At 47.6% G+C, this 14,837-nt stretch overlaps 1 protein-coding gene across 4 annotated transcripts in view; it reads left to right on the forward strand.

Moving 5' to 3' along the window:
• The window catches only part of BBS9 (Bardet-Biedl syndrome 9), a 2,055,975-nt gene that overhangs the window by 129,950 nt on the left and 1,911,188 nt on the right, over nucleotides 1-14,837 (forward strand). For all 4 annotated transcript variants that reach the window (XM_086964810.1, XM_086964812.1, XM_086964809.1 and 1 more), the window contains exon 2: nucleotides 8,710-8,832. In XM_086964810.1, the coding sequence (XP_086820936.1) occupies nucleotides 8,721-8,832 (112 nt within the window). In that variant the 5' untranslated portion in view covers nucleotides 8,710-8,720. The remainder of the gene's footprint in view (nucleotides 1-8,709; nucleotides 8,833-14,837) is intronic.

Below are 14,837 nucleotides of genomic sequence, written 5' to 3' on the forward strand. Positions count from 1 at the left end.
TCACCCTCACTCACCCTCACTCACCCTCAACCCCTCACCCTCACTCACCCTCACCCTCACCTTCACTCACCCTCAACCCCTCACCCTCACTCACCCTCAACGCCTCACCCTCAATCACCCTCAACCCCTCACCCTCACCCACCTTCACTCACCCTCACCCTCACTCACCCTCACTCACCCTCACCCTCACTCACCCTCACTCACCCTCACCCTCACTCACCCTCACCCACCCTCAACCCCTCATCCTCACTCACCCTCAACCCCTCACCCTCACTCACCCTCAACCCCTCACCCTCACTCACCCCCACTCACCCTCAACCCCTCACCCTCAACCCCTCACCCTCACTCACCCTCACCCTCACTCACCCTCAACCCCTCACCCACCCTCAACCCCTCACCCACCCTCAACCCCTCACCCTCAACCCCTCACCCTCAACCCCTCACCCTCAATCCCTCACCCTCACTCACCCTCACTCACCCACACTCACCCACACTCACCCTCACTCACCCTCACTCACCCTCAACCCCTCACCCTCACTCACCCTCAACCCCTCAACCCCTCACCCTCCCTCACCCTCAACCCCTCACCCTCACTCACCCTCAACCCCTCACCCTCACTCACCCTCAACCCCTCACCCTCAATCCCTCACCCTCACCCACACTCACCCACACTCACCCACACTCACCCACACTCACCCCCACTCACACTCACCCCCACTCACCCTCACCCCCACTCACCCTCACCCCCACTCACACTCACCCCCACTCACCCTCACCCTCACTCACCCTCACCCACCCTCACTCACACTCACACTCACTCACCCTCACCCTCACTCACCCTCACTCACCCTCACTCACCCTCACTCACCCTCACCCTCACCCTCACCCTCACTCACCCTCACTCACCCTCAACCTCATGCTAAAGATTTACAAAAAAACCCATTAACAATTCTAAAAGCACTAACTCTAATGCTGCGAGACCTATTGCATTTCTAATGCTTGTTTAACAAGGGAATCAGACGGGCTTCCTTGAAGGCAGAAGGCACTTGACCAGTATGTAGAGAGAGGTTCAGGAGACTCAGCACATCATCCTCTATGCCCGGGAGTGCGAGTTTAAACACTTCATGTGGGCATGGATCCGACCTTGAGCCGTCCTTTTCAACTGCCCTCACATCTCTAACCTCAAATCAATCTCCCCCTTCCCCCCTCCTTTTCCGTCTCACTTCCCCCCGGCCAGTACACACGTGTCATCTCATAATTAGGGTGACCAGGCGTCCCCGTTTTGCCAGGACGGTCCCTGTTTTTAACCAGCTGTCCCAGCGAATTTCAAAAAATGTAGCTCATGTCCCCGTTTTTGGGAAGGGGCGACTGAAAACGGTGGGAGGTGTTTTTTATGTTTTACAAAGCAGGAATAGTTAGCAGTTGTTTCAAGAAAGCAATTTAATTAACAGGCAAGCTACTGGGCTTAAAAATTGCATTTTATGTATGCTCTTACTGCGTGTTCTGTAATTCTCTGCTGAGGAGCGCCCTCATCGCTTGAAGTAAAATTGTAGTCCCGAATTTTGGCTTTAAAATTCTGGTCACCCTACTCCTAATATGAATCACTCTCTGTACATTGCCTGCCCCTCACATCACCCTCGGAGCAGTGTCTCGTGTCTTCTTAAATCTCTCGCCCACCGTGTGCACTCTGCCAGTTCTTTATCTTATCACTCTCTCTCTCCCCACTGCTCTCATCTCTCGCCATCTTATCGCCCCTATGCAGTTTTTCTCACTCTTCCGCCACTAGCATTTTACTGCAGTCTCTGCATTGTTCAATTACTCACTTCTCCCTCACTTCTTTTCTACACTCTCATTTACTCACTTATCTATGCATATCTCATCCCCTCCCTCTGCTACCCACCGTTTTTTTAGTAACTCATCCGTTGTCTGCTATCCTGCCAGTCTCTCTCCTGTCTCCCAGACCATCAGTCCCTGGACTCTTTCCTTTCTAGTGTCCCAAATGTCTTCAGTCTCTTAGCGCTCTCTCTATGTCCTCTTGGTGTTTCTCTCTTCTCTACCTCTGTGATCTCTCCCTGCTTCTCACCTCTACCTCAAATCTCCACCCCCCAAGCCCCCCCCAGTGCAGCAGGTCCCTCTTTACCCCTTCAACTGCAGTCTATTTCTAGTCAGGATCTTTGAAAACTCTCCCGTCCGCTCTACTCTTCTCTTCCTCCCCAGTCTCAGCATCACAGCCCTCTCTCCTCCACCTGCAGTGGAGGAGGCCCCATCGCTGGCCCAGCTGTATGTAAATAGACCGTGTTTGCTACGAGGTAAGATAGGTTTCCTAATCTCGGCATAGATAACAGATGGCTCCTCATTAAAAAGTGAAATAACATTGGGCCTGCTTCTCTGTGCCTCTGATAGTTTGCTTCAGTGTTTTTCCACTATCTACCAGTGGTCCAGGTCTTGACAGCTGGATTTCTGGTCTCAGTGTGAGCTTTTCTGTTATTCATTTGGTGTAGCTACTTCTCTGGTCCTGTCTGTAATTCCTCATTATAAATCCTCTAGGTAGTGCTGCTAGCTGCTTCTCTGGTCGCAGTGGTAATTCCTCATTCTAAGTCCTCTAGACAGTGCTGCTAACTGCCATTATGGTCCGGTCGATAATTCCTCCTAAATTTTCCAGACAGTGCTGCTACTCTGGTCCCTTCAGAAGTTTCCACATTTTAAGTCCTCTAGGCAGTGCTGCAGCTGTGTCTCTGTTCCCATGGTAATTCCTCATTCTTAGTCCTCTAGGCAGTGCTGCTACATGCTTCTCTGCTCCCGTTGGTAAATCCTCATTCTTAGTCCTCGGGACGTTGCTGCTAGCTGCTCCTCAGGACCCGTCAGTAACTCCCCCATTCTAAATCAGCATTTACTCAGTATTTAAGTGCAATTGGAGGAAATAAATATTGTGCATAACATGAACATTATCTTTTGAATCATGATCTTGGTTTTGAAGGCCACGCCATTTTTGAACTTCTAACTCCATTTGATGTTAGTGACAAAGAAGAGAGGTTGACAAATATCAGGATGCTTCCAGCATATTATACAGTTTGATGAACAACCAAGTCTGGTTGTTTTGCAACATAAATTCTTCAAAAGAGAGCAGCACCAAGATGAGCCTGTTGATATTCAATAAACACGAGAAGTCTTTCTATTCTTTGCAAACCACCAGGTGGCGCCAAGGCCCAGCGAAGGGCAGCTGCAAAACAAAATTGTCATTATTATCTCCACAATAATATTGGTTGTCACGTTGGCCCATATCATTTCCTGTTATAAGACTGACCCCGCCCCTCATCACAGAAAGGAAAGTTGATGTGGCCCCCGCCGAAAACAGTTTGGGGACCACTGTTCTTGGCAGTGCTGCAGCTGTGTCTCTGGTCACAGTGGTAATTCCTCATTCTTAGTCCTCTAAGAAGTGCTGCTACCTGCTTCTCTGTTCCTGTCGATAATGCCTCATTTTAAGTCCTCTAGGCAGTGCTGCAGCTGTGCCTCTGTTCATACATCCACCTCACTCCAAACCAAAAAACACATATAAAAAACAATGTCATTTACAACGCCAATAGCTCTAACTCTGATAAATGCGAGACCTATTGCATTGCAAATGCTTGTCCTTCAGGTTTCCAAATCTGACAAAGGAGGGAGATTCCTGATGGTCAGGGGTGAGCTAAGGCTAGACCATGCACTGTTGCAACAGTCTATACGCCCAATGTTGGACAACAAGAATTCCTGAACGCATTTCTGGTCACATTGGAGGGATTTGCTACAGGGGAAATTCTGTTGTTGGGACATTTTTATTCTATCTGGAATCTGTCACTAGACACTACACGTCCACATAGGGCAATGGGGTGGGGGGTGGGGGAGTGTATTTAACCAGACACATAAATCAGCATTACAGGGCTGGGGTCTTGTGGACGCCTGGAGGGATCTACACCAATCAACAAGAGACTTCTCCTTTTTCTCTCACTCTCACAGGACCTACTCCAGAATAAATCTTGCATTCATTGGTCAATCCCTACGTCACACGCTCTCAGGATGCCAGTTCCATCCGATTTGCCTCTCAGATCCCCTTTAGAGCTTGTACTAGATTGGCCACCCCCGTGTGCTAAACACACCAGATGGTATTTCCCTAACTTTCTCAGCAGAGATCATCTCCTTAGAGACAAATTAAGAAAAGCAATCACAGAATTCTTTGACCTTAATGACCCCACAGTGACTTCTCTTGCCAACAATTGGGATGCCTTCAAGGTGGTCATTAGGGGTAAGTGCATTGAACTGGCAACCACATTAAAAAACCAGCTTAAGGGGGAGAGGATACTCCTAGAAAGGGAGTTACAAACCGCAGAACAGGCCCATAAGGTCAACCCCTCGCTGCAGAACCTAAGAAAAGTCACACAGCTAAAAGGAAAATTACAGGCTATCTACACCAATGGGGCAGAAAAAAAACATCTTACGATTACAAGCCTGAAATTACGAAGGGGGAAAATAAAGTGGAATCCTTCCCGGCTAGACAACTAAGAGCGAGGCATGGAAAAGAGTATATAGCGCAAATTGTGGATAAAAACAGGCCTGTTCAGAAAAGTGAGGAGGGGAAGGTTAGAGCCTTTGGGAATTTCTACCGGACCCTATACACTGCGAACCCACTGGCGGTTGATGATCAAGATAAATACTTAGAAGCGCTCGCCCCACTACAGATTCCAGTCTCTACGAATGAGAACTTAAGCAGACTCATTTCCATTGAGAAGGTAAATGTAAATGTAAATGTAGTTGAGCTTAGAGAATATCATGCCATATCTCATTAAAGCGGATCGAGCAGGGTTCCTTAAGGGGAGGCCAACGCCTAACAAGCTGAGGGGAGTGTTACACATTATGTATGTAATGTAAGGTACACTTTTATAGCGCTACTATCACTCCAGGGAGTATCTTGGCGCTCAAACCAACTCAGATGACATGAGTTGGGGGGAAAAAAGAAGGCAAACTTAGTCACGATGTACCTTAGACCAGTGCCCTACAAGCAGCATCAGTGAGGGAGAAAATCCATGTTTTAAGTGCTTTTCTAAAATGGCTCTCATTAGGCATCGATCGAAGCTGCAATGGGAGTTTATTCCAGGCCTTGGCGCCTAAAAAGAAGAGAGATTTACCATCTTTGGTTGCTAGCCTGAATCTGGGTAATACCAACAGGTTCTGATTTGCAGACCTCAGACAGCGCGTGGGCTGATATCGTTTGAACCCATTGGACAAGTATCTAGGCCCTTGCTGTTGGAAAGCTCTGAAGGTAATCAGAAGGATCTTAAACAGGACCCGTTTACAGATCGGTAACCAATGAAGCGCCTTGAGCGCTGCCGAAGCAGATGACTTGCGGGGCCAGCGTAGCACTAAACGGGCAGTTGCATGCTGGACCATCTGCAGGCTGTGGAGAACGGACTTGTTTGCTCCCGCATACAGGCCGTTGCAGTAGTCCAGTCTGGATGTTATCAGAGCCACTGCTACCGTTTTCCTTGCTGACAGAGGAAGAAGATCAAAAAACTTTCTCAAAGATCTAATAATGTGGAAACAAGTGCCGGCCACCGCCACTGCTTGTTGTTTAAAAGACAGCTGCTCATCGAATTTGATGCCCAGATTTCGGGCAGAAGAGATGGTGTTAGGGGGGGCAGCATCATCAGGCCACCAGTCTTTCGGGGAAAACCGATTTTGAGAAAATTTCCGTCTTACCGGAATTACATTTGAGGTGATTGTTAGTCATCCACTCAAAGGTAGCCGTTAGGCAATTTTTCAAGTTTTCCTCAGCCCCAGGCATCTCTCTATCTAGGACCAGAATAAGCTGTGTGTCGTCAGCATACGATATTGTGCTAATCTGGTAGGAAGCGATCAGCTCAATCAGGGGCACCATGTACAGATTAAAAAGTACAGGGCTCAAACTAGAGCCCTGGGGATTATCGAAAAAGTACAGAAAAAAGACATCCCCGCAGCCCTTCTCTTGCTAGACGCGGAGAAGGCCTTTGATTTAGTCGATTGGGCCTTCTTGTTGCGAACAATGAGGAAATTTGGCTTCAACTATACCTTTTATAGGTATGGTGCTGGCTAACTACTCCACTTCCCAATTGCGTGTTTTGGTAAATGGGGTGGCTTCGGAACCCTTTGGCCTCTCACAAGGTTCTAGGCAGGGTTGCCCCCTTTCCCCCCTACTCTTTGCCATTAGTATTGAACCCTTTGCGTAGCAAATCAGGGACAACCCAGACATAGGCGGGGTGGCTTTTTTTTTGGGACAGACAAACACAAAATCTCCCTCTTCGGACAACATGTTTCTCCCAATCACGAGGCCGCTGTCATCTCTCCCGGCCATCCAGAATGAGCTCACTTCCTTCGAAAAGGTCTTGGGTTTGAAGTTAATTTACCAAAGTCCTATCTCCTTAATCTGACACTGCCCAGGGAATCCATAAGAGCTGTGGAGTAACTGTCCCCTTTTCAAAACACGCATCAAAACACGTACTTGGTGTCAAACTTACCGCTGATATCGAACCTCTACAGGGCTAACTATCCTCCCTTACTTCAGCAGTTTAAGGCTGACCTGAGCAGGTGGAGATCCTCTTATACTTCCTGAATAGGACACATCAATGCTGTTAAAATGAATGTGCTTCCTAGGTTATTTTACCTCTTTCAGGGCCTTCCAATATCAGTGGAAACGACTCTGTTTGGTGACTTGAAAAAGAGGATCACTAAATTAATTTGGCAAGGGCAAAGTGCTCGGTTATCCTACCGGTTGCTTACCAAGGCGAGCGTGGATGGGGGATTGGAACTTCCGGACTTCTTGGGGTACTATAGGGCTGCACAACTCCGGATGAGTACAGATTGGTCTTTTCGCGAATCAGAAAAACTCTGCCTCCTTATAGACCGGCAAATAGAGGGTAGGACGATCTGGGACCTCCTTTGGAAGTCAAAACAAAATCGGCCATTACATTCGTACATTATCACCTCCAAGGCCACAACTCTGCGGGTATGGGATGACCGTAACAGATCATTTCCCCTGACCCCATTCCCTTCTCCCTACATCCCCATTCACTTTAATCTTGACTTCCCACCGGCTCATCGAGAGGGTCCTTTTGGGCCTTGGTGGGAGATGGGTTGTCTTATGATCTCGGATCTCTTTAAGGGGGGGAAGTTGTTGACCTTTGAGGAATGCACCAACATTTTTAAGCTTCAGCCCTCTGAAAAATTCCACTACGTACAACTTAAATACTGGGTACAATAACCTCCGATCCACCTAGCTGCAACCAGAGACTTACTCCCAATTGAAAAATGTGCGCAGTCGGGGGCTTCTTTGAGGGGGACTATCTCTTTCCTTTACTCTCTCATACGGACGCTGGGTCCCTGCTCCACCCCTAGACACCAAAGAATCTGGGATTCTCTTCTCACCTCTCCGTTGAGGGGAAAAACAGTGGGGCTCCTTGTTTAAAGACATCTCCAAATACAATCACTCCATGTTTCCAAGAGAGACTCACTATAAAGTTATGTACGAGTGGTACTTGCACCCAAAGAAGTTGAGAAAAATATTCCCTAACACCTCCGTTAGATGTTTGAGAGGTTGTGGTCTCCTGGGAGATTTTAAGCACTATGGTGGGACCGCCCATCAATCCAGCCCTTCTGGGAAGAAAATGTATCCCAAATTAAGACGACACTGGGCTATCCAATTCCCACTACAATGGAACACACTCTCTTAGGGATTCGAGACCTGAGTCTAAAATGCCAATGCCATGCTAGGCTTTGGCGAGCTCTGGCAATGGAAAGAATGGCAGACATAGAAGATGACAAGAGAACAGGGTTCGACTATACTTGGGCCCCCTTGGCTGAGTAGCTGTCTGAAGGCCTGCCCCTCTTTTCTTGTGGTCCCAGGTTGAGGGCTCCTCATCACTTTCATATCTAACACTTGGGACGACCGTGACTCTTGAGAGGAGAAGCTTGGGGGATGTCTCGGACCCTGTCCACAATGCCCCGTCCACACCACTGACCAACCATGACTTTGTGAAACTGTGATACTAATGTTTGTTTTGTCCCGTTTTTAGAGTTATATGGGAAGAATGGTTCTGGGTGGGAGTCACAACTGCCAATTAGACAACAAGTCCCACGCTGGGATTTAAAAAACGAGATCTTTTTGATCAATGTCTCCTGCATCCCGACTAGGAACATATTGTTTGTAGGTATCTCAGGTCGAGCCCTAGTGCACAAGATGAACATGTCATATGAGCTTCTTATATCTCTTGATCTGTAAGATATGCTGATGCCTCCCACCCCTGTTTGTTTTGTATGTGTTTTGCAAAACTGAAACCGATCAAAATATTTTGAAACAAAAAGATATGTTCCTAGGCTTATATATCTATTATCTGACATGGACAGTATGCAGCTGCCATCTTAATTAAAGGTGTGATCGTTTTTTTTGTTTCGTTCATGTTATTGATTTGAAAGTTATATATATGAAAAAAAATATTCCACTTACCCCTGTCTTTGTTTCCCAGCGCCTCAAAATGGGGAAGTTTCCAATGATAGGAGGAAATGTTTGTTGTGATGAATTTAAAGCAAGTGTGAGCTACTTTGGAAACCAAGTTATTTATTTCTGTGAGCTTAAACCATATTTTGGCAAATAATATAGTACTATTGATGTGTTTATTATTAATATTTTTGGTGCTTCCGTTTCAGAGCTGTGCAGAATGTCTTTATTTAAAGCACGAGACTGGTGGTCCTGCACACTTGGAGAACAGGAGGAATTTGACCAAGGCTGTTTATGTGTGGCGGACGTTGACAACAGTGGCAGTGGACAAGGTAGACACGCATTACAAAACTGATGTACTTATGCTGAGCTGTTCAGAACAACGGTTGATCAATGTCTGATGTTTAGCAAATGGAAGAGAGGGTTTTTTGAAATTAGGAGTGTGGAGCGGTGAGGTGATTGTCAAGCTGTACCTCTGTTGAATGTTGTGGGGTTCTTTTGCGAAGAGTCAGCTTCTGGTTCACTCCCTGATTGTCTGCTCCCCTGCCGTCCTATTGTACTGTTGACTTTTTAGGAGTGGAGAGGGATATAGAGATATATATCTATATCTATATCTCGGACTCCACTTAGTAAGTGTTTCAGTCTTTTTAGGTCTCGCTGACGTTGCAGCGCGAAGCGCTGCCGCCAACGAGACTTATAGCTGCCGTGTTTGCCTCCAAGGGAGACAGACCTGGGCACGAGCCGATTCAGGTCTGTGAACGCGATTCACAGTGGATCGGCTTGTGCGCGTTAATTAATGCGGAGCACGTCAGGCGCCCAAGTAACAATTATCACAGCATGAGACCCCACTTATCACAGCATGTCAACAGGCGCCCCAGGCTGCTGGAGCACTCAACTATAATTAATGTGCAGTTGAGTGCTCCAGCAGCGTGTGGCGCCTCTCGGCATGCTGTGATAATTATTACTTTGGGGCCTCATGCTGTGATAATTCTCACTTTCTGTGTTGTGATCGGGAGCAGGCGTATTACTGGCGCCACTGCCACGCCTTCATTAGTCTTAAAAGCTGCATAATTACGGCGGCATTTTTAGACATTTTTACGTGCATTTTTACGTATTTAAAAGTGCAGCACTAAACATTTTCAAAGAAGGCGAATCAGAGACATTCATTGGAGACACGACCTATTTGAAGACGCTTGTTTTACTGGGGTAAGTTATGTGAACTGTTTAGTTTCTTTACTTTATTATAGTATAACTGGCAGGGTTGGCTAAATTATGCGAGAAAAGGAAAAATATGCAGGAGATGATGGTATGAGGCCAGTGTGGCAAATGTATAAATATGCGTACACCTTATAAAAGCAAGTTGCAAAATGTCCGGTGTTGGGCGGATGGGTTCACTGTGCTGTTGAGTTGCCTGTCGGTGTGGTTATGAGTGTGGAAGAGTGTAGGGACGCGGTCTAGCGCTCACAAGCACCACCCTGACACGAGCCTACTTAGGCAAGCACCACACCAGGCTCATCAGTAGATAGAAGCCTGTTGGAGCAATCAGAGCTCACGCCAGAAAGTGTATTTTCTCTGTGTGTAAAGCTTCGTTTTTTTAAAGATTCAATCCCTCTGCAATTTGACTGATAAATTGTACTTTATTGCTTGCTGAAACCTCGTTTTTAAAAAAAATATTTCGTTTTTGCAATTTGACTGCTAAATTGTTTAATAGTGCTCTGTGACCCTTACCTGCTACCCTATCCCTGTTTCTGCCGCTGGAAGTCCCGTTAGTGCGGAGGGAGAACCGGGTTGCTGAAATCCACAAACACCCACACATCGCCGCCATCTTAGGTGTGAGGGAGTGCAGGGACGTGGTCTAGCGCTCACAAGCACCACCCTGACACGAGCCTACTTAGCCAAATGCTCTCCCGGCAGCGCAGCGGACAAGTGCAGCGGGCGCGCCGGAAACGCGCCGAAGTTGTGCCAAAGTCAAGCCCGTCTGCGCCTGTCCGCGCCGGGCCAGCGCCTTGCGCCATGGCCCCTGCCCGATCCTCACCCCTTCGCTACTCAGCCAAAGAGCTATTTCTGCTTAATCGTCCTATTTGTAAAAATCCGGTCAGAGCTAACTGTTCAGACTCCCTCACAGTCCCTACATGCCTGACCTGTGGCTATCGACCTACCATCTGCAATCATCTGAGTCTGGAAGCCTCTCCTGCTTTCAGGAGAAGGACTCTAAAATGCATTCTATTAAATATTAGATCCATGCCAAAACATAAATGCGAAATTGAGGCGTTCATAACTGATCACGATACAGATGTAATGTTCCTTACTGAGACCTGGTCATCTGATGCCTCTGGTCCAGATTGGAACATAGCAGTTCCGGAGGGATATTTTGTAGAGTACCTCAACCGACCTGGAAGAACAGGCGGGGGCATTGGTATCATCTACAAGTCCCATCTAAAAATATTCTGCCTACCAGAGTTAAATATGGAGGCTGAAGCCTTGAACTTCAAAATCAAATGCAATAACCGTCTGATTTTCGCTGGCTTGCTGCTCTACAGACCCCCAGGGCCAAAAGCTCCCTTCATCACTGCTCTCCATACTTATCTGGAATCCACCACGGACTCCGCCACTTTTACAATTCTAGGAGATTTAAATTTTCACCTCGAAGCTACTAACGATTCTGATTCCGCAACTCTCATTGACAACCTGCTTAGTTTTGATATGACCCAACTAGTGCGTAAGCCCACCCACATTGCAGGACATACTTTTGACGATTTTTTCACCAACAACAATAACTTAAAATTTTCTTCCGCTTTGCCTGTCCCATGGTCTGATCATAGGGCTGTCTTCTTTAATCTAAAATTTAATGACTCTGCAAGATACAGAAGACGCTTCCTGCCCCCGGAAAGCAAGCGTTCATGGAAAAACTTAGACTCGAATCTGCTAGCAGTGGCTCTTGCCAACGACCCCCCAACATTTGAGCAATGTAGCATCGACACTGGAGCCTCCAGCTTTAACAGATGGATTGCTCAGTGTGCCGATGAGCTAGCTCCTCTGGAGTCCTGAGTGCCTAAGAAACGGTTGGCCACCGCCCAGTGGTATACAGCTGAGTTGAAATTAATCAAACTCAAATGCTGCAAAGCTGAGCGCATTTGGCGGTCCAACTACTGCGCTCTCAAGAAGGCCGAATACTCCAAAGCTCTGCAGGAGTATAAGGCAGCGATTATTCAGGCCAAATCCACATTCTACACCACCTGAATCCAAGAAGCCCCCAACTCTGCCAGAGAGCTCTTTAAGACTGTTACCCTTCTGGCAAAAACCCAGCGAGACACTATATTTACACCAGACCAGAACTTTGTCGGGAATATTGCTGCTTTTTTCCAGAGCAAAGTACAGGCAGTTTATGACGGTTTCGGCACCGTAGCCACCAACTCCAATACCAGCCTTAACATCTCGGTCACTCCTACCCAGGTCCCGGCAGTGGACACTGAGGAATCTTCACTTCCCACTTTCCCTGTCTTTCCTAGGTTTCCTATGCTAAAGGAGTCAGAGGTCGGGGACCTTCTCCTACAGATGAAATCAGGATCTCCATTGGATCCATGCCCTCCGCACATTCTGCATTCTATTCCATTAGCTATAACTGGAGTATTGACCTCTCTATTAAACAAGGCTATATGCTCGAACTCCTTCCCCTCAATCTGGAAGAAGGCCTGTATCCGCCCGATTCTGAAAAAAGACTCACTCAATCCCTCCGAAACTAAAAACTATCGGCCCATCTCCTGTCTGCCTCTACCAGCTAAAATCCTTGAGAAAGCCATGAACTTAGAACTGATGACTTTCCTTACGAAGAAAAATCTTCTTGACTCTACACAACATGGCTTTCGAGCATGCCATTCAACTGAGTCAGCCCTTATCATGGCAACAGAGGATATCCGGAAGACCATGGACGACGGTGGAAGAACGGCCCTCATATTACTTGATTTAACCGCGGCGTTAGACACCGTCAATCATTCGGTCCTACTGAGTCGTTTGGAAAATCTGGGCATCTCCGATGCCGCTCTAGCCCTCTTAGCATCATTTCTGACAGGCAGAATCCAACAAGTCCACTGGAATGGACTTAAATCAGAGGAATTTACTCTTCCCGGAGGAGTCCCACAAGGGTCGGCATTATCACCAACCTTGTTCAATTTATATGTCACCCCTTGGCGAAACTGATAAAATCCCATGGCTTGAGATTAGTGTCTTATGCAGACGACACGCAAATCATAGTGTCGGTCTCCGATTCCATTGAAGCAACCGCAGGCCGTTTCAGGAATTGCCTTCGCAGTGTAAAAAACTGGATGAGCCAAAACTTTCTCAAATTAAATACTGAGAAGACTGAAATCATAGAATTCGGTCAGAAGCCCTCGATATGGAGTCAGCTATGGTGGCCCCCGGAAGCCGGCTGTTGTCCTACCCCAGCCGAGAAGGTCAGAAACCTCGGATTCTTACTGGACATAAACCTCTCCTGCACAGCGCAGGTGAACCAAGTCACTTCAGCTTGTTTTCATATGATGAAGGTACTTAGAAAGATCTTGCCCTTTATTCCACCCACCTTAAAAAAGACTGTCATTGCTGCCCTAGTAATGTCTTGGGTTGATTATTGCAACTCTCTCTATCTCGGTACGGGAGAGAAGCAATTGATCAAGCTGCAGGCTATCCAGAACGCGGCCGCCAGGGTTATCCTGAACCTGCCAAAGCGTCACCCCACCTCCCGGGCCATTCGAGAGCTGCACTGGCTGCCAATTAAGCGCAGAGTCCAGTTTAAAGCCCTCTGCTTGGCCCACAAATCCGTTCACGGAAAAGGATCAGATGATCTGGCCAAACTCCTCACGCGCTATGTGCCCAACCGAACTCTAAGATCGGCCAATCAAGACCTGCTCTGCGTGCCTAGAATCCGGAAAGTGCGTTGGGGTGGAAAATCATTTTCTAATCAGGCCTCCAAACTCTGGAACTCATTGCCTGTCGAAGTTCGCTCACAAGCCTCCAAACTGAGATTCAGAAAATCCCTGAAAACATGGCTGTTCTCCCTGCCCTGATCTGTCTCACATCACCTTCTATTCTACAGCGCCAAGACGCCGCGGCATTCGAGCGCTTAATAAAAACTTCAGTCAGTCTGAGTGCATGTGACTAGCTGGCGACATGTCATTGTACTGTTACTTGCCTGAGTGTAAGATGGTTATTTAACTGCTGCTGGAGTCGGACTCTAGACACAAATTTGGTGGAAAAAAAGAACAGGTGCTTCGTAGGCTTCTATTATGCTTGCAGTACTATTTCCTCCCTCTTTGTCACAACACTCTCGTCCAGAGTCACAATGTAGTACCGGGCCTGTATATATATCCACACCGGCAGTAATTTTAAAGGAATAAACAACTTAACCTGCACCAAAAATTAAAAATTGCTTGAATGGTAAGGACTATGGCGAAGGCAGACCATGAGCTGTGTGAAGGCAGCAATGCAGCTCTGCTCTGCTTTCTTAACTTTGTTAAGACTTACCGGTTTGGTTCTGGTCCGGCGGCCGGGATATGCACTGCCTTGATTAGTCTAACTGACTAGGCCTGGCCTGCCAGCCTGCCGTCCTCACGTGGTACTGCTGCCAGTCCTCGCATCGTCGTTGGAGGGTCGGGTGAAATTGCACTGGCTCGCACAGGCACTCAGACCTTGAATGGCCGTTAGGGAGTTGGTGGTGGGGCGTGGACGTGTGGCAATGCGCAATCTGAAAAAATCTGCGCACGCTGCCTGCCGCCGCACAGCCCCAGCCGCCAAAAACCAAAATACAGCCCAAAATCAGTGCCCCGCCCACTGGGCCGGCCACACTGTAACTAAAGTTTAACTCAGAGCCGCGGCCTCCAGCCAATCAACAAGATTCTCTTTTTGGCTCAGCCTGGGCAGGCCAGGCTCACCACAGCTTCGTTAGGAGTGAGACTGAGCCATTCGGGAGATGGACGCGGAGACAGTACTGCGGACGAGAAGTGGTTGCACAATATTTTTTGCTACTGCCAAGTCCAGTAGTGAGGTAATAAACTATATCAAAAATAAAAAACAATGACGCGCAGCAATCCGTGTACACCCGGCCCAGATAATTAAGTGCCGGTGCTAAAAATCCGGAAAGCACAAGCACAAATTAAGCACTGGGTTGTGCATGTGACATGTTGACTAGTTGCCCTTGCACGGTTGATGTAGTGCTGATTTTAAGACTACACCTGCAGTCCTGGCCTGGCTGAGGATTTCTGGGGTGCATGAGTAGAGTTCGCTGTATGTGTGGTTGGGATACGGTACAGGGCAGGGGTGTGCATGGACTGGTGTGGAATCATGC

Source organism: Lissotriton vulgaris, chromosome 4_1 (genome assembly GCF_964263255.1).
Source record: "Lissotriton vulgaris chromosome 4_1, aLisVul1.2, whole genome shotgun sequence".
In the NCBI taxonomy this organism is placed as follows: domain Eukaryota; kingdom Metazoa; phylum Chordata; class Amphibia; order Caudata; family Salamandridae; genus Lissotriton; species Lissotriton vulgaris.